This window comes from Corylus avellana, chromosome ca9 (assembly GCF_901000735.1).
Source record: "Corylus avellana chromosome ca9, CavTom2PMs-1.0".
NCBI classification, from domain to species: Eukaryota; Viridiplantae; Streptophyta; class Magnoliopsida; order Fagales; family Betulaceae; genus Corylus; species Corylus avellana.
The window spans coordinates 15,294,444-15,315,295 of record NC_081549.1 but is presented as its reverse complement, the minus strand read 5'-3'; the positions used below and the strand labels follow the sequence as shown (position 1 = coordinate 15,315,295).

Genomic DNA, 20,852 nt, shown 5'->3' with positions numbered 1-20,852 from the left:
CATATTCACCACACGTATACAGTTAACAAAATGAAATCCTAGGACCTAAGCTACAAGCCTACAACCTTGTGACTCTTAAGATATATAAGACAGTCCAAAAAGACTTAAAAGACATTTGGACAAGGTAATGGTTGCCGGCTGCTCTTAAGTTGGCCATTTTGTCTTTCCCCAAGTTCCCAACTAATGCCTCTAATTAATATTACTAAAGAGTGATGTTATAAACGTCATTTTTATTCCACAATATTGACATGGTAATAGTATCAATTAATTAATTATTTTTTTTCAAAAAAAAAATAATAATTAAAACTACTCCGTCAATATTGTGAATTAATTACATGAATAAAAATTATAAAATCTATAATTGGCATGGAATAATTATACATATGTTGAAGTTCTTTTTAAATCCATGATCAAATAACCAGGGCACCATTTAACAAGAGCTTGTTACTAATCATCTAAAAAAATTAACTCTCAATATTTTTACTTTTTACATCAAACCAATCACTTTTTATTATTATTTAAATGAAAAAATCACTTAAAAAAAAATTGTTTTTATTTTTTCATACCAAACATTTTTACTTTTTACTCTTTTTTTTTTCACATTAATTAATTTTTGTTACCGTTCCTATCTACTAAATGATAATTGTCCAATGCCAATGGGAACAGTTTGACAATAATATGGTGTACTCTATGATTTATACCTGGATCCGAATCCCCTCCCATTACTCAAAAAATGTCTTATCCCTTAGTTATATCAAAGGGTCTAAGCTATGCCACGTGTCCACTTGTATTAAAATAAAAAAAACAAAGACAAACACACTTAATTATATCAAATCTGAATGAAAAAACTAATTAATTAATTTTTTTAAAATAAAAATAAAAAGGGAGAAACCACCTCAAAGCGAGGCTGCCCCAGCCTTTTTTTTTAATTTAATTTAATTTTTTTTAAAAAATTAATTAATTATTTTTAATTCAAATTTGATATAATTAAGTGTGTTTGTGTTTGTATTTTGGTTTTGATACAAGTGGACACGTGGCATAGCTTAAACTCTTAGATGCACTTTATGGCTAAGATAAAAAAAATATGAGAAACCTTTTTTTATTTTTTATTTTTTTTAAGTAATGGGAGGGGATTGGATCCTACCTTACCTCTCTCACTCCAAACAATTTTAAATTTTTTACGATTAACTGAACGACCAACTGCTGTACCGGAGCCAGTTAACTCTGACAAATGTAATCTAATGTGTCCATAAGTCCATTATGTGGACAAGAAAATGCCTACATGCCAACCTCCTACTTTTTTTTTCTTAAATTTAAGGGGAACGGAAACGGATACAAAAAAAAAAAAAAGAAAAAGAAAAAGTTGGACAATCTAATAATAGGTCTCGATATAACTAAATTAGTGCTAAAAAAAAATATGTAAAATAAGAGAAAACCCGTACAAGAAGAAAGAATTTGGATCATCTTCACTTTAAATAGAGAAATGCTATACATTTCAAAATTTCTTCTTAAAAGTTGGTTCTCAAATAATGTATTACCATCTCATAATTTAGTGACATACTTTTTAAAATAATAAATTTCATGAGATAGTGTCACATCATTTGAAAATTATCTTTTGAAAAAAAAATTTAAGAAGTATACCACTTCTCGTTCAAATAAATTGAAAAGTATCTGATTAGTCATATTTAATATGTATTTTTTTCTTTTAAAAAGTGAAAAAATAAAATTATCCTTAAATATAAATAATTGAATATTTTTTAATTTATTTGAACGGAAGATACTGTTATGATATTTTCGGGTTTATTTGAACCAAGAAAAAATTCTGTTTCGAGAAGGAACACGTACCACATCATTCAGCCCTTTCCGAACTCCCACTACAAGACCCACACTATACACTGCAACCAATCACAGACAAAAACAAATGCCACGTAATCCAAACAGCCTTTCCCAAAGTTTCGCCCGAGACACAGGAGATTACTCCCTAGCAGAGAGACGGATTCAGATTTAACTCTGGTTGGGTTGTCATAGCCAGAGACTCCGGTTGAGAGAGAGAGAGAGAGAGAGTGCCGAGCTTTAGTTGGAAGTAGCCTGGTCGATCTCAGAGGGAGGGTTTCAGCTAGGAAGGCAAGGAGAGAGACTGCTGAGCAATAGGAGGGGCTGAACAAACGGCTCGGAAATGGCGGCTGCGCCGGCTAGAGCTCGAGCCGACTACGATTATCTAATCAAGCTCCTCCTCATCGGCGATAGTGGTAAGTCTCTGATATAATCTCTAACTTACTCATTTCTGTTTTTTCTAGTTTTACTTTTTGTTAAGCTCTTTGATCTGATTCCCGGATTGAGATTAATTATTATGTAGTCATGTTATTTGTCTGGTTGCTGAGAAAACGAAGGAAAGGAAAAAAGAGATCTCTTTTATTTATTTATTTTGAGTTATTCGATTAGCCATTGTTTGGGGTCTGAGAAACTGAGTCTGAGAAACTTTTTAGCTAGGCTTAAGTGGGTTTTCGTTACTTTGAACAACAAATGGGAATTATTTTTCTTAAAGTTCTTAGGCAACCAATTATTAGAACGTTTTATCATAGTTGCAACCTATGTGGGATTTAACGTTAGGGAAAGTGCACTGGAGAAGAGGGTGGATCGCATGTTTAGCGAAATTTTCAGAATGATAATGACTCTTGAAGTTTGGTTCTTTTCTCTTTTTCTTTGAATTTTGTTTGTCTCCTAAACCTGTTAATTTTTCGAAAGGCCTTTACACATTGTGGTAAAGCTTTTGAACATCATATTACCAGTATTTGACTTTGGTGAATAAGTTGGGTATTGATGGTGGGAAATTTATGACAATACCATTATTTTGATGACTATTTATGCGTAGTAGTATGACCTTGTCCGATCATATCTAACTACTTTCTTGTGCTACCGTCTATTTCAAGAATTTTGTGGTTAGTTTGGATGTGGGTTTATTTTAACTTTGGGGAGGGGACCAGCGTTGCTTGTTCTTGACTATTTTGTACTTTTATATGATTATGATTTGGTAAATTCTTTTTTTTTTTTTTTTTTTTTCTGAATAATAATTTATTAAAAGCAAAGTCCTTGTACACGAAAGTATGCAAAAGAAATAACTACCCTAAAGGTGTTTGGAATCTAAAAAGTTAACAAGATCTAAAATATTTGAAGAGGAGAAATTAAGAACATAAGTTACTACCCAATCCAAGAGAGATCTCAAAAGAGGGTTTTCAATGAAGCAACTTAGACTTGCAGTTCTCAAATAGACATCGGTTCCTTTCTCTCTAAATGCTTCACATTAAGAACGTCAGAATAACTTTCCAAATTGCTTCCTTGGGATGTCTCCACCCTTGAGTCCTCCAACAATTAAGTAGTTCTGGCATGTTGCAAGGCATCACCCATGAAACTCTGAATAAGTTGAAGAACCAAGTGCCATAGGTTGCCAGAGTACTTACAATGGATGAGTAGGTGATTGACAATTTCCTTAATTCTTTTTGCAAAGGAAACAACACTTTACAAGAGTGAAACCCCACATTCTAAGATTATCAACAGCAAGAATTCTACCCCAAGCTGCCATTCATGTAAAGAATGCAATGAGTGGTGGGACCTTAACCTTCCAAATACTTTTTCGGGGGAATGAGCATGGCTCTCCAGTATAAAGTGTTATCATAGGTTTTCACTGCAAAGTCAAGGTTGCTGGCTAGGGTCTATAAAAATCTATATCAACTCCCAATCCTCAACTACCTTGATGAAACTCGGATCCCAATGAATAGAGGTTCTTGAGGATTTCAAGTAATCCAACACCAAGGCCTTTGTCATGAGCTATCACATACAGTTCTGGGAAAGAATATTTGAGAGCATCTTTGCTGCACTAAGGATCGTGCCAAAACTGAATACCATACCTGCTCCCAACCTTGAAGGTGACAAAATTGGAGAAGATTTTCCAGCCATTCCTAATATTTCCTTTTTGATAAGTAATCGGAATTTTATAAAAAAGCGAAAGGACACAACCCAACTACACATGAAGTATGCAAGAGAGACACCTAAACAGAAAAAGTAAAAAGATCAAGAAAATCCTGAAAGCTAGAAGAATGAAAACGAACAACAATGGTTGTCCATTGATAAAGGGTTTTGAGGAAAAAGGCATACCCCATAGGGCCCTTGGGCTTCCTCCGAATGCCAAGCCCCACTTTGGACCCCATACTTCTCAACAATCACCATTCACCATAGAGAAGTCTCCTATTTCACGAATCTCCAAAGTCATTTACCAAGTAAAGCTTAAGTGAAAAAGTATGAGGTTTTTAACTCCCAACCCTTCCATGGGGAACTAAGGAGCAGATAGTCTTCTATTTCACTGTATGAAACTTGGGCACACCTCTTAGACCATCCCAAAGAATGTCCATTTGAAGGGGCTCCAACCAAATTAACTCCTGCAGCTTTTGGCAGATAATTTCAAAGTGATTGAACAGTACACAGCCAACGCCATTACCCAAAAACCAGTTGTCAAACAGAGCCTTGGTGATTTTCGTTGAGGTTCTTATTTTCATTCTATTTTTAGTCTAGTAAGGATGTTTGGTGCAACTTGTTAGTGCTTGAAAATATTATAAAAGGTGGATCAATCATCAACTTAAGTAGACGTCAGAACATCCATCTGACGACTAAGTGACGTTTTGCACATAAAACTTAAAAATCCATCTATTTCACACCAAGGCACTTGGGTGATGAAAGAGATTTACAAGTAAAGTTTTGAATACCTAATGAGGTTAATTTTTAAAACTTAACAAGCGGGTCAATTCACATCACAGTGGAGTATTATTATCATTTTGAAGACAACCACCTCGAGACAAGTAAATCTTCTTCCAGCTAGCCAATCTTCTTTCCATTTTCTCAAGTACCCTGTACCATATAGCTTTTGACTTAAAAAAGCACCCAATGGAAGTCCCAAATAAATCAAGGGCACAAAGGAGATGTTGCCGTTGAGAATATTGGCCAGCTCTTCTTGATGCAGCAACATCTCCTTCGTGCCTCATTTTGAATGCTTACTCAGAGATTTAGCATTTTGATCACAGCCAGCAGCACACATAATAAGCGTATCATCTGCAAAAAGGTGTGATATTTCCAACGGGGCCGCATTTTGAATGCTTACTCTGAATCTCGATAGGTAATCACCAACCATAGCTTTAGAGAGGATTCTATTGAGAGCTTCTATGACAATCACTAACAGGAGAGGTGAGAGAGGATCCCCTTGGTGGAGGTCCCAGGAGCTACCAAAGAAACCATGAGGACTACCATTGATTAGAATAGATAATCGAGCCATGGGGTTACAAGCAGACATCCATTTCTTCCATTTAGAACCAAAGCCAAGACGCCCAAAGAGATAGAGGAGGAACTCCTAGGTGATGCAGCTATAGCTTTCTCCAAATCTAGCTTACAAATAACACTTGGAATTCTTGATTTCAACCTGCTGTCCCGATACCCATTTGCTTTGAGAACTGAGTTTAGGATTTGTCTCCTTCCTATAAATGCATTCTGATTGTTCAAAATGAGCGATTCCAACACCTGCTTCATTCTGATAGCCAATTGATTGGAGGTTTGTACCGACTGATTGGAGATACTGTAGCAATGCTATTGTGACTAATGCAGTGACAGAGTCAATCATGACATGGCACAAGTGTTTGGGACATATGAGCAAGCAAGGACTAAAGGGTACTTTTGGATCGTAATTTGATTCTGGGCTTAAAATATGTTGATTTGGGTTTTTGTGAAGATTGCATGTTTGGTAAGCATCATAGAACTTACTTTACTTCGGTTACAATCAAAAGTAAAAATGTATTATATTTATTTCATTCTAATACATGGGAGTCTTCTGATGAATCCATTGGTGGTTCGTATTGCTTTATTTCTTTTGTTGACGATTTTTCTAGAAAAGTTTGGGTTTATATGCTCAAAAGGAAGAGCGACACTTTCTCCTGTTTTAAAAATTTTAAGCCTTTGGTTGAGAACCAAACAGGGAGAAGATTAAGTGTATGAGAACTGATAATGGAACCAAATATATTATGAATGAATACAAAGTATTTTGTTGTGAGAATGGAATTTTCAAACAGTATACAACTTTTGGTACACCACAACAAAATGGTGTGACAAAACGCATGAATTGTATTTTGTTGAATCGTGCTAGGATTATGTTAAGTGTTGTAGGGTTAAAGCAAAAATTTTGGCTGAGGCTGTTAACATGGTTTGCTTAATTGTTAATCACGCATCGAGTACTGCTCTTAACGGTAAAATTCCTGAAGAGGTATGGTTCAAGAAGCCTCTGAATTATTCTGTTCTCTGAGTATTTGGTTGTGAGTCTTACTTCGGGATTCCTGAAGAGCAAATAACTTGATTGGATGCAAAATCCAGAAAGTGTATTTTTCTTGACTGTGCAAATGAAACGAAGGGCTATAGATTGTGGGATCCTACCGACCGCAAAATCATTATTTGCTGAGATGTTGTGTTTAAAGAAGATTCATTGCAGAAAAAGAAAGTACAGCTAGATCCCGTTAATAAAAAGTTTGAAGTTGAATCTTTTCAGAAGATGCAAGATGTGTCTGCGAGGGGAGATAGCGAGTCAATTGAAGTTGTTGGCGATGTTGAGCATATTTCTGAAGCTGAAACTCAAAGTGATAAAATTTGCCCTAATAGAGTTCATAGATCTATTCTTTTCTTTTACCACTGTCATAAAATTCCTGCTGTCGACGTGTTTTACTTTTCTTTTACTTACCAAAAAAAAAAAAAAAGAGTTCATAGGTCTACCTTTTGGCTTCAAGATTATGAAACATGTTATGCTTATATCACAGAACAAGGTGAGCTATCTTCATATCAAAAAGCTTGGCAATCCATGGATTTCAATCATTGGAGCGTAGATAGAACTCGAGAGTTAGTTGAAATTCTTGAAGGAAGGAAGGCTATTGGTTGTAGATGTGCATACAAACTTTAAAAGAGTTGCAAATGGTAATATTGATAGACATAAAACTCGTCTTGTAGTGAAAGGTTATGCTAAAATATCAGGCAATGACTTCAATGAAACATTATCCTGTTGTTCGCTTGAGTGCTGTTTGTACTGTGTTGGGGTTGGCAGTAATAATTGATTTAGAACTAAAGCAGTTAGATGTCAAAACTGCGTTTATGCATGGGAATTTCGAAGAAGAAATTTTTATGACTCAACTCGAAGGCTTTATTGAAGAAAACAAGAATCATCTGGTTTGTCAATTGACCAAATCACTTTACAGTTTGAAACATGCGCCTATATGTTGGTATGAGCGATTTGATTCCTTCATTGTGAGCTTGGGCTTCCATAGATGTGAAGCTGACCATTGTGCCTATTTATCAAAAAAATTATTTTGCTACTATCTGTGTATGATATGATTGTTGCAGGCACAAGCAAACAAAAGTGTTGTAGCATTAAAAGCTCATTTAACTAGAGAGTTTGACATGAAGGATCTGGGGGCAGTTAGTCAGATGCTTTGGATGGCAGTGCACAAATACAAACAGAATAAACAGGAAAATCTGGATAACTCAAAAAAGTTATACGGAAAGAGTTTTATGCCTCTTCAATATGCAAAACTTGAAGTTGTTAATACCCATATTCCTGTTGGCTGAAATTGTCTTCTAATCATTTTCCAGCAACTGAAGCGGAGAAGGAAAATATGTCTCATGTACCATACGCATCCATGGTAGGGAGCCTTATGATTGCTATGGTGTGCAGTAGACTAGACATTGTACAAGCAGTGAGAGTAGTCAATAAGCACATGGCGAATTTGAGCAGAGACCATTGGGCTGCTGTTAAGTGGATTCTTTGCAACTTGAAAGATGCTATTTGTTATGATGGCTAGAATATCGACTTGGTTGGTTTTGTGGATGTAGATTTTGCAGGAGTTCATGATAAGAGAACGTCCACTACTGGCTATGTTTTCAACTTGGCTGGTGGTGTAGTTAGTTGGATGTCAAAATTGCAGTCTGTAGTGGCCTTGTCAACTACAAAGGTGGAGTCATGACAGCTACACATGCATGTAAAGAAGCTGTTTGGTTGAAAAGATTGCTTGGTGAATTGGACGTCAAGCAAGATAGAGTGATTGTTCATTGTGATAGTTAGAGTGCATTGCATTTGGCGAAAAACCCTATGTTTCATGCACGGACTAAACATATTGATGTTCAGTATAACTTCCTTCACGAGACACTAGAGTATGGGTTGATTGTATCATTGACGATCCATACTAGTGAGAGTCTTGCAGATATTTTGACGAAACCTCTAGCAAGAGAGAAGTTTTTCTGCTCTAGAGCTTCTCTCGGGCTTGTTGTCACTTGATAAATAGTGATGAAGCAGCATGTACGTTGTGGTAATCTTGAAACTAGCCTTCAAGTGGGAGAATGTGGGAATTTTAGTAGTTCTAGGATTAGAAATCCTCATACCTTTTTAGTAGGATTGTGTATCCTACTAAGATTCTGAGTCCTATTCTTTTACGATTATGAATCCTAGTTTCTTTAGGAGAGGATTATTTTTGCCTGTAAAGAAAGCCCATATCATTAGGCTTAGGCACATCTATACATATTGTTTCCTAGAGGTAGTGTGAGATTTCATAAGAGAGGGAGAGAGGTTCATTGTATTTTTTTTCCTTTATACTAGTAAGGAAGAAACATCATTATTGCTGCCTGTGAATGTAGGCAATCTTGCCGAACCACATTAAATTTTTGTGTCTTCATTCTTGCTTCTTCTTCTTCTTTGTTGATATTTTTCTTGTGTGTGCTGCAAATTCTAACAATATGATTATTACAATTTCTTCCCCTGAGTTTGTTGAATTGCATATTCTCTATAGCTACCTTTCTGCAGTTAAAAACATAACCTTTAATCTGATCCTCTTCTCTTTCACAGCAGATTATTAGATTTTCCATGTCAACATGATAAAGATATGGTTTTAGGCCATTTCCCTTGTTCAATCACTTATTATTCTGTATATGCAGGGGTAGGAAAGAGTTGCCTGCTATTACGTTTCTCTGACGATTCTTTTACAACGAGTTTCATTACCACTATTGGGTGCGTGTTCAAAACCTTAAAATTTGTTTTCTTATTATTTCATAGTTTTTGCAGTTTCCTGAAGTTTTAACGTCTTTATCAGGATTGACTTTAAGATTAGGACCATTGAGCTTGATGGGAAGCGTATCAAACTACAAATATGGGATACTGCTGGCCAAGAACGTTTCCGTACAATTACAACAGGTACATATTTATCTGATGAAGTATTTTCTTTTAGTAATTTATCGATTCCAAAACAAACTTCTTGTGAAAGACCTGGAAATATAGCTCAGGGAGCAGGACCTACTATAATGCTAGGTGTTAAGTATTAGTAGGTCTGAACTTTGGTTTTTTACTCTTTTACTATGATTTTTAGAAGATTTCTATCATCAATTTGACCTGTTGGAGACTTGAGAGGATGTAATAGGGCTCATTTGGCTAATCGATTTCTATTTTTGTTTCTGAAAACTATTTTGAGAACAAAAACAAAAAACAATTTCCTGTTGTTTTTTAGCTAAAAAAATGTTTGGCAAATTGCTTCTGGGAACATTTTCTTAAAACAATTTCTGAAAATTTGCAACAACCCCTTTTCAGTAATACAAAAAAAATAAGCTGAATCTAAGACCCAAAACCAATCAAAATGGTATGTGTATGTGTGTGTGTATATATATACACTGGAATGGAACCCAGCAAAACATACAAGAGAAAGAGAAATTATTATGGAAGTAAAGCAAGTAGGGTTGTAAATAAACATAACTACTCATGACCATACTCGGGCTCGGCTCGATTGTTAAACTGGATGTTCGTGAACACAAAACTAGGCTCTATCATTAAACGATATATACTCGTAAGAACTCGGCTCGACTCGTATATATTTATTAATATGTACATATATTAATAAAATAGCTTATATAGTATATTAGTTATTAAGTAACAATAGTTCATTTATATATATAACCTATAAACATATAAGTATATCTTATAATTTAAGAGTATGTTAAAAAAGGTATGTTATGTGTTATGTGTTATGTGTTATAAGTTATAAATATATGATATAATGTTTTAAGTTATAATTTATAAGTATATTAAATAATTTATGGTATATATTATATAATATTATAATTTATATCATAAGCATACTAATATTTATATAAGTATGTAAAAAATTTAAATATACTATATAATTATATGTATAACAATATGTATAATATTTCTCTCGACGTAGGAAGAAAAACAAAGAAGACTAAATGAAAACACCCAAAACTGTTTTCAGAAACATGTATAAGTTGTTTCCAGATTTTAGTTTTTTGGTGTTTTTGGTTTTCACTTGTTTTGGTTTTTAAAACGGTTTGCCATACGCACATCAACTGTTTCAACCTGTGATTGGTACTTGTTTGGACCCTAAATGTATTGACAATTTTTTTTAAGAAACTCAAACATAGTTCTGTGGCATTCTTGCATGCAAAATGGATATTTAAACATAAGATGTGGTTTTTAATGTTATTGATTCACAATGTCATGTATATTGCTGTGTTCAAGGTTTATATTTTTCTAGGTTTATGTGACCTTCTCAAGTGTCTGTTTCTGAAAATGACACTCATTTCAACATCAACAATCATCTAGATTTTCTCAGAAAAGAAGTTGTTCTTTCTTTTCGTGATATATCTCTTTGTTTTAATTTTTGGTGTTGTTAATTGTTTCTTGTAGCTTATTACAGGGGAGCAATGGGTATACTGCTGGTCTACGACGTAACGGATGAATCATCTTTTAATAGTATCTCCTTTTCTCTTCTTCCTCTCACTTGCTCCTTTTATCAGGCTTTTGTAGCTCAATTAGTGTTGGTGAGCCAGATTAACTGGAAAACAAAAATGGCAAACATGAAACTTTACATATTCATGACCCCTGATCCAATATTTATGTAGACATCAAGAACTGGATCAGGAACATTGAGCAGCATGCTTCTGAGAATGTCAACAAAATATTGGTGGGTAACAAAGCTGACATGGATGAGAGCAAAAGGGTAATGACTGACATTTGTCTAAAAAAATTTTCTTAGGAGTTTGTTCTTTTCCTGACATATTCATCACTAAGGTAGAATTTCTCTTGTAGGCTGTGCCAACAGCGAGGGGACAAGCATTGGCTGATGAATATGGTATCAAATTTTTCGAGACTGTAAGTGTGTATGTTGTAGAATGGCCACATTGGGACAAAGCCTATATATCATTACTTTTTGACTTTTCTAGTCTCATGAAACTCGGTTTCAATGGCATGAAAAGTATCTTATTAGCCTCTGGCCAGTGGGGGCGCCGAGATGATTCCTTATGGTATGCTAACATTTTGCATACACTTTTGTGTAGAGTGCAAAAACAAATTTCAATGTGGAGCAGGTCTTCTTTTCAATAGCTAGAGATATAAAGCAAAGACTTGCAGAAACTGACTCCAAAGCTGAGGTAAGATTTGTTTTCCTGCACTTTCAATGGGAACGCAGAGCGATATTGCAGATTGTGTTTTGACATATGCTTCCGTCGTGCAGCCCCAAACTCTGAAGATCAGCAAACCTGATGCAGCCACAAGCTCAACTGCTGCTTCAGCAAAATCAACGTGCTGCGGCTCATGAGGTATCTAGAGGACCGGGATCGATATGAGGTATCTAGAGGACCGGGATCGATATGAAGTTGCATTGCATGTGTTATGTAGTTCCTCAATTCTGGGGAGTTGGTTCCAATTCGCTAAGCGAACTGGCAGCACCTTCTGCTCCACTATTGTAACATTATGGGTGTTGCTTTTGCTCCCAAAATCTCTGGGGTGGAAATTCTGCAAACGCTTTTATTTATGTAAGTTGAAATAATGACCTGCATCCTGCTTAGTTAAATAGCTGGGGCGCTTGTCCTTGTGACTTTCTATTTCCTCAATTAAAAAAAATACAAGTCTCTTTCTATTTCTTTGTTCTGTACATGTGTTATTTAGAGGTAATTGGCCTTGATGCCTGTTCCTTTTTTTCTAAAGCAATAAAATATTAGAGATGCAGTCCTCTTGTTTGAAGTATTTGGGATGAATATACATTCATTGGTGACCCAGAGAAGCAACATTGGTGAGGGCAAAGCACAATGATCCTCTCATCAGCAAGCCTCAAATGATCCTCTCACTAACAATTTCGCTGGCCCGTTTGTTTCAAATGTAAAATATTTTCTGGAAAAAGTTATATTATCATTATTTTTGAGTGCTTGGCACTGCTTAAAATATTGGTCAACTTGAAAATTTTTTTAGTTGACCAAAAAAATTAACCTTCATAACGTGTAAAATTATTTATGCTTCTCATTTGTATAAACTATTTTTCACTGGGCAAGCAATTGTGGGAGGGTTTTTTAAGGGGTTTACTTGCCTGAGCAAGTCTCGAGTTAGAAAATTTATTTGGACAAGTGGGTTCCACAATGGTCCTTTTACAATTATCTATCCAAATTGCAAACAATATGCATGGGTAGACAATTGCAGTGGATCTCAATCTCACCTCGATGACCTCCTATTTTTACATTCTTGCTTTGCAGCTCCACTTCACAATCTCGCTTTCTTCCTCGTTGCTCCTTAACTTATATGAAAGAGTAATGTTAGAAATTATATTTTTATCTTACAATGTTAACATGACAGTCACAACTAACCATTGATTCTGTTTAGTTGTTTTATATTAATATTTTTATGCAAGTTGATATTTATAGGTTAATATGATTGAATGTTGGAAAATGTTTTCAGCTGAAATCATTTTTTAAATGGAAAATATTTCGCTGAAATAATTTTCATGAAAAATGATTACAATTGAAAATATTTTCCCAAAAAAAAAAAATTATGCCAAAACAAATGGGGTCTAATTCTCTCAAGAAACTTGCGTAAATCACTCATATCTAATGTTTTTCTTGACAAATTCTAATAGATGCCTTTGCTTGCATCGCATATATTTGCTTCCCCAAACCCATATATATATATATATTCGTTTGTCCCTTGGGAGTGGTCCGAACACACCATAGGGCCAAACAAAATAATAATAATAATAATAATAATGATGATGAGTTGGCCCTTAGGGGTGGTTTGGCCACCCCCAAGGGCCATGGGGTGGCTTCAGCCCTCCTATGATCACGATGGGTTGGCAGCCATTCCATTTTTTTAATTATTTTTTTATTACTTTTTGTTTTTATGTTTTTTAAATTATAAATAATATTTTAAGATTTTTATTCTTAATGGGACAATTGTCCCATTTATAGCCCTAAGATTCTCCTAGGGCCATCCTGGCCATCAACTGGAGACCTCTCCAGTCATCCTATTCTTCTCAATTCCTCGTCATTTCAAAAAAGTGCCATACTAGTTTTTTATTTTTTATTTTTGTGTTCTCCTAATTCTACGTGGATATTATTTTTTAAAAAAATAAAAAAAGAAACTAACTCTTATTTCTGTCACCTGATATTTAGAAAATAATATTCACCTAAACTATGAGAACACAAAAAGAACACCTAGCATTTCTCTTTAAAAAACCAATAAATATGGTGAAAAGAAAACACCCAAAAGAAAAGAGAAAGGCTTAGAGGCGAGTAATTTTAAATAAGAAATGTTTTTTTTCCATTTTGGTGGGCATCTCACGTCCATTTCTGTTGAGTTTGCATGCTCCAATTATTCTTAATTAAAAATAACAAAAGGCATTAATAGTAGATAAAAACAAGTTAATTAAACGAAGATGTAAAAATAATTCCTTTTTTTTTTTTTGCTAGTAAAAAAAAACAAAGAAATTGAGTATACAGCATTACTCATTCAGTCCTCACGGGCACTATATATAAGATATTTGGTAAAGCCTCATCAAATCGAATTGCAAGTGTCCAGCACGCACACGCTATTTCCCTTCTCTCTCTTTAAACGAAACAAAGGAAAAACCCCCGAAGGCTGCGCACCGTTTACTTTCTTGGTTCCTGGGGTTGGCGAGAGAGCTAGGGCTTTTGTGAAGAAGAAGCTGAAAATGGAGTCGGTAGCAGAGAAGAAGGAATTGGAGAGTAACAACAACGCCAACGGTGATGACGCCCAGCCAATTCTCGATACTTCTTCTCCTTCTTCAATGTCAGCCACTGCTGATTACACCAATGCCAACAGCAACTACAGCAACAAAGAAGCCCGAGATTTCCGTGAACGCCAAGCTCGCGACCTCAAAGCTGGCCTTCATCCCCTCAAGGTCTTCATCTCTCTCTCGCTACACACACACACACACAAACATACATACATTGTAATGAATTTATTTTGGTGCTTTTGGATAGTGTCGAATATGATATGTGATTGTATGGTTTCGACTAATGCTACTAGATTCATGAGAAATTAAGGATGTATATTCGATTGTTTGCTAATCTAGTGGATGAAGAAACATAGTTTTAGTATTTTAAGATTAGAAGGACCTTGATGACTGGGAGACCTGTGCCTTTCGAATAGAATTGTCATCTATATATTAAGATAGATAGAGGGAGAGGAGAGTGTATCGTTGGTTTAGAAAGAATGTCAGATTTTCCCTTCTTGTTGGAAGAATTAAGCTCACCAAATTCTTCGAAAACTCAAAAGTGGGTCAAGGCAAATGTAAAGTTTTATTTTTATTTTTTTATTTTTTGTGAACATATTGTTTGAATTATGTGAGGCTTAGGTCTTAAATCTTGAGCAGTTGAAAGCTGCTTGAGTTGGGAAGCTTTGGAACTCATCCATGTGTTACGGTATGTGAAGGTTTATCTTGGTGAGTCGAGAGATGGCACGATGAGCCTTTACACGCATCGATCGACTTCAATTTCTTGATGCTTTTAGAGATATGTACCCCTTTTCATACATGAGGCAAAAAACCCTTGGCCCTGAGTTTTGCCTTACATTTGGTACATGAAGCTCATAAATAAACTAAAATTCCCCTAATCACAGAACTAGAACTTTAAGGTTTTTTTTAATATGTATGGACTAAATTGAATTTAACTTATCAAATCATTTTTCAGTTCTGGAAAAACCTTTTAAAGGTTGTAATTACTGTAAGGGGTATGTGGAATTTAGAATAGATGGTCTGCTATAGGTTTGCCCTGCCTTGTAGATAAGAAATGATGAGTAAAATTAACTTTTCTTGATAATTGGCCAAACATTAATTGTTATCAGAATAATATTTGTCCAGTATTTTTGTTTTAGCATATGTAGTGTATATACATGCAGCAGGTAAGGAGTTGTTGCTTCCAGCCATTTGTATCATGAGCTTAATTAATTATTCTTCAACCATCCTCAATTTTGTGTGTTTGCATATTGAAAAAGAACATACGCATTTGTCACCCTTCTATATAGGCTTACATGTGGCTCTTGGGTGGGGAAATTTTTTTTGACACTTCTGCTGTTACGCTTGAGCTTATGAGCAAAATCCAAGGATATATTATACTTAGCCACATTTGAACCATTTAAACCATGTTACTAGTTTGTCTTGTACTCTCTTTCTTGTCATTCTGTCCACTATTGGAAGTGTATCTCTCTCTCTCTCTCTCTTCCAGCTCTGAGTTTCTGACATAGAATGAAATTATTATTATTATTTGAAGCAAATAAATTTTAATCATTAAAAAACATACTAATGACCCTTCTGAAATAGGAATTTTACCATGATCAGTCTTCTGTCCCTTAGTCTTGTAAGAGCATTCCCAGCAGACTCCCTATAAGGGGGTCTGTTCCCTATGTTTAGGGAATATGTCCAAAAAATCGCAAAAAACGTCCCACAGCAGATTCCCTATATGGTTCCTTAAACCATCAGATGCTACAGTTGAACCCAATGTATTGGGTTCCACTGTAGCGATCCTTTGCCTTATTATAATCATAAAAAAAAAACTCTCTCTCCTCTCACATCTATTCACGCCCACTATTTTTCTCCGTTCTTCTTCTCTGCCCTCTTCTGCATTTCATCTCGACACAAAGCAAATCTCCATCTTCAATACTCCATCTTCACTCTCACGGCCACTCAAAGGATTTACACCCAAAATTAAACAACAAATAAAATCCACAAAATCAATCCTCCCCAAAGAACTTAAATTGTTCCAGAACTCAGCAACTCAACCAAAACTCAAGAAACTCAAGGTCCATTCGGCCAAACCATCTCAAAACAGATTCTAAGAACACCTCAATTAGAACCGAAACTCAACACCCAACCAGCCACTCAAGACAATCAAAAATCCTCAAGAACACAATTGATTACCCAAATCGAATACCCAGAGAATCAACCCCATCACAATCAAATACCCATAACTAAAGGAAGGAGAATTTTACCTAAGGAATGATTCTGAGCCCAAAAGCCGCTGTCCAGCCACTCACGGCTTCGCCGTGGCCGTCTGCTGAGCTTTCTCTCTCTCACCATCTCTCCGTCCCTCTCCCAGCTCTCTCTGCATCACTCTCTCTCTCTCTCTCTTGTTCTCTCCCTGTCTATCTTCGTGAGCAAGAAATTGCTGGGGGAAAGTGAGGCAGAGAGTGAGATAGAGAAAGGGAGAGGTGCGGATGGGGGGAAAGAAAAGAAGGAAACAGAGAGTGAAGAAGACAGGGAGAGAAAGAAGACGGAGATGAGAGAGATGAAAAGAAAAAGAAAATTTTTTATAGAATAAAAGAAAATATTATTTTAATGAAAATAAAAATAATATTTTAATGATGTAGGGAATGGTAAAGGGAAGCTGTTGTGGAGTTTTTGTAGATAGGAAAGCAAAAAGTAGTTTGGATCCTTAAATATAGGGAAAATGGTTGGGTAGCTGCTGGGAATGCTCTAAGGCAACTAAGGTGGCTCCATATTGCATCTCCTTTAGGCTATTATATTTTGGCTACCTTAGAGATTTAGTTTGACTACAATTACCTTTTCTGCAAAAAGTTTTCAAATTATTTTAAGGGGTGAGATTTATTCTATAAATCGACTGAATGCTTGTAAATGTTTGCTATGGTTATTCGATAAAGTATTTATATTTGGTATAGTTATTCTTTTTTTTTTTGTCTGGGATTCAAAGCTTTCTTTGGGCAATTTATAATCACAATGGTTTATTAGCACTTATTTTTCTTTGATATCTTTATGATCAGTACAAGTTTGTGTTTTGGTACACTCGTCGAACCCCTGGAGTTCGAACACAAACATCGTACGAGGACAACATAAAGAAAATTGTAGACTTCAGTACGGTAAGATCTTGATAAATGGCTGATGAGTTTGAATCTTTACATCATTTTAAGTTGACTTTCTTGGTTCATTATTTTCATTTGCCCTTTGAACATTTATGTGGACATAGGTTGAAGGTTTTTGGGTCTGCTATTGCCACTTGGCCCGCCCTTCTTCTTTGCCGAGCCCAACAGATTTGCATATTTTCAAGGAGGGAATCCGCCCTCTATGGGAGGTATACATCTAAAGCCTAAGCTTGAATTAGTTCTTTCCTTCTTTCTTCTCCTTTTATATGTGATTATTCAGGAGTCATAAAGGTTTGAATTTTATCTACAATCTGCTTAACTTCAATAAGTTTCTCAGGACTCTGCTAACTGCAATGGTGGTAAGTGGATAATACGATTCAAAAAGGTTGTGTCAGGTCGCTTCTGGGAAGATCTGGTAAGGGGAGAAAAACTGAAATAAATTTTATTTCTCTTAAGTGTTCAGTTTTCCATGCTACATTCATATTAACTGTTGTTAATTTTCTCTATTTTGATTCTATATTTTTCAGTTGTTGCCATGATTTCGTATTATCTATAAGTTGCTATTGTGTGTCGTTAACCTTTTATTTCACTTGAACTATTTTGTAAATTTGGGGTGTTGACTTCCAATTATTTTGACCGTTTGATTGAAAATATGATTTACTTAGTAGTTTCATTCTTGATTTTGAAAATTACTGAAGTTGATCTTTGGAGCCCTGTTCCTGTTATCCAAATAAAAGTACTTAATAATTAGGAAGTTCTCAGTTGTGCCAGTCATTTTGGATAGTGCATATAGAACATTGATAACAAAAATGTTCCTTGTGACCATTTACAACAAGCAACATTGGTTTGAGCTAAGTGGACTTATCATGAAATTTAAAAAGAGGGCATTGATTTGAGAATTATCTTTGCACACTTGCACTTATAAGAACAAGGTATAGATGGGCAAATGTGAAGTGCTCTGATTCTCTGATCTTTGGATTAAATAGAAACATAGTGTAGTGTTTTTTAGCTTGGTCTCATTGCTTCAAATTCTGATTTGGCCTTCTGAAGCTGGCTCCCTATAAATTATATCCTACAAGCCACTATGGATTTATAGAACTTATAGTTCCTTTTTACTCCACTGAGCATGTGAGTGCTCTTTCTGCCGTCCTTCTCTGGCATTGAAAGCCTTATAAACATAATTTATCAATTTTGAGCTTGGTCTTATGGCTTCAAATTCTGATTTGGCCTTCTGAATTTGATCACCTACTTTGTATTCTACGTACTGCTCTGTGAAGCCAAGCCACAGTGGATTTGTAGATCTTATAGTTCCTTTTTGCTCCTAAAATGTCTGTGAGTGCTCTTTCCACAGTGCGTGTCTAGTACTTAAACCATGTACAGATGCTAGAGTGTCTCTCTTTGATTGTATGATACTACAATCTACTTGGAGACTTCCATTGTAAAGTCTCTTTTTTAAAAAATAAAAATAAAAATAAAAATAAAAATTTGCTGCTGTTTACTACAGAATAATGAACAAATCAGTATCTGCATGTCCAACTTTCATGAGCTTTTCCTCATTTTTTCTGGTCATGAAATGTGAATAAATAAAGAGATCTGTTTTGTGAGATCTGTTTTTGTGTAATCTTGTTTTAGGCTGGTGCCTATGTATTTGAATAAAACATTTTTTTTTCTATTTCTTCTTTGTCTTTCATTTTTTGTTTGAACATTTTACTCAGAATAGGAAGACTCTCTCAGCTGTCTTTTACTTATGCGTGTACATGTGAGGGCTTTTTCAACTTTGCATGTACGTTGTGCATGATACTTTTGGGATCTTATATGGGCTGAAGTGCTTGTAACAAGGTTGAGTTTGTCTCCTTGATAAAAGTAGGATATTTTTATGGATCAAGTAGCTAACAGCGTTATGACATTGTGACTGAACTACATGCTCTCTTTTTGTGTTGAATTTATATTCACCTTATTGTGTTGATTTGTGAAAATATTTATCGCATCTCTTTTTCCCTCGCTTAGCTGGTGGGACAAATCATGGTGCTTTTCACTTTTGGCTATATTTGGTAAAACGCTTTCCCTATTCATTTTTTTCTGAAGTCGTTGCTGCAAAGCCAGATGTCACTTTTAAAATATTATCTTCCTTGGCGAGATTTAAACCTAATGTCTACACCAGGCCACCCCCTTCAGGAATTTTAGGACCCTTGGTTTCGTCCTCTAGCCAATAAGTGAATTTTCCTTTATTTTGGAAGTCAGGGTTTGTAAGTTAGTCCTGCTTGCCTATGCAGGTTCTTGCCTTAGTAGGTGACCAACTTGATTATGGAGATAACATATGTGGTGCGGTACTAAGCATTCGTTTCAACGAGGATATCTTAAGCGTGTGGAACCGCAATGCATCCGATCACCAGGTTGGTGGTTTGTAATTTCTCTCTCTCTCTCCACAAAATGGTCATGTAATATCTTGACCTTGGTTTGCTGTGTTCGTACCAGGCTGTAATGGCTCTAAGAGATGCAATCAAACGGCACTTAAAGCTTCCTCACAGCTATGTTATGGAATACAAGCCTCATGATGCTTCTCTGCGTGACAACTCATCATACAGAAACACATGGTTGAGAGGGTAGAGCTCTGTGCTGGATTCTCTCATAATGCAACCAGAGGAGCAGAGGAGGCGTCACTTCAAGAACAAGTTCATTCACTGATTGCAATCAGTTAATCCCGCACTACATTCTAACAACTATGTGGGCTGTGTATTGGTGCCAATCCTTCAGGTTCAACTGCAAGAACACCTATCTGAACTGAATTTACAATCAGTTTCATATATTAATTACTGGTTTTATAAGGAATTTAATGGTATCTTGCATATCCTACGTTTGTTACATCTAGGTGCCAATGTAGCAAGTAAATGTAAAATGGCGCTTGTGGTGGATGCCAAGTTTTTCTTCTTTTTTTTTTTTTTTGCTTAAATCCTTAAATAGGACCATGTCGTTTTCACGTGTAAGAGTCCCATAAGACATGCTATTTTGGGAATGAATAGACTTTAGGTTCTGAGTTTGTACTGCCAAATTTGTTTCACTTGAATTTGAATTTGGGCATGCACGAGCAATCATAGACATCCATGGATCTGGCTTCAATGAGGTAGTTTAAACTACAACGCATCTACTGCTGTAGAAAAAATAAAGGGCCCAGATTTGTTTAGGTCAAGTTAAATGGGCACGAGTTTTAAAAGTACCTCTATGACGTTCAAAAACTTTCAATTTAGGGTATTGAACTTTTAATATTTTGCAAAGATTAGGAGTTTGTCAGGATTAAACAAAATTTGCAAAAATGCCTAAATTGAATTTTTGCAATTTTGTTTTTTAATAAAAAGAAAATAGGAGTATAAAGCTTTTGTGTAATGTTGCATGCATCAATTAATGCGACGGTGTTTGTATACATAGCCAAGAATGAATTACAAGTCATTACTAAAACTCTACAATATTTTCCTTGTGACCAAATAAAAATACCTAGGGAAAAGTACACTTTATTCCTCAAAGTTTCAGCCGATTTGTAATTTGACACCTAATGTTTCAATTTTTGCAATGCACCCTCCCAAAATTTGAGCCGATTTTCAATTTGACGTCCAATGTTTCA

The 20,852-nt window shown here is 35.4% G+C and overlaps 2 protein-coding genes across 2 annotated transcripts; both read left to right on the top strand.

The window, feature by feature from the left end:
* Window positions 1-2,030: 2,030 nt before the first annotated feature.
* On the top strand, window positions 2,031-12,004 carry LOC132191955 (ras-related protein RABE1c-like). The gene is made up of 8 exons (XM_059607101.1): window positions 2,031-2,249; window positions 9,004-9,076; window positions 9,159-9,259; window positions 10,763-10,828; window positions 10,978-11,075; window positions 11,165-11,227; window positions 11,413-11,505; window positions 11,589-12,004. Exons 1-8 carry the CDS (start codon window positions 2,177-2,179, stop codon window positions 11,670-11,672), a joined length of 651 nt encoding a protein of 216 aa, XP_059463084.1. The 5' UTR covers window positions 2,031-2,176; the 3' UTR covers window positions 11,673-12,004.
* A 1,903-nt stretch (window positions 12,005-13,907) lies between these two features.
* Window positions 13,908-20,098, top strand: LOC132161796 (eukaryotic translation initiation factor NCBP). The gene is made up of 6 exons (XM_059571988.1): window positions 13,908-14,261; window positions 17,138-17,233; window positions 17,341-17,445; window positions 17,574-17,651; window positions 19,510-19,629; window positions 19,712-20,098. Exons 1-6 carry the CDS (start codon window positions 14,052-14,054, stop codon window positions 19,841-19,843), a joined length of 741 nt encoding a protein of 246 aa, XP_059427971.1. The 5' UTR covers window positions 13,908-14,051; the 3' UTR covers window positions 19,844-20,098.
* The last annotated feature ends 754 nt before the right edge of the window (window positions 20,099-20,852 follow it).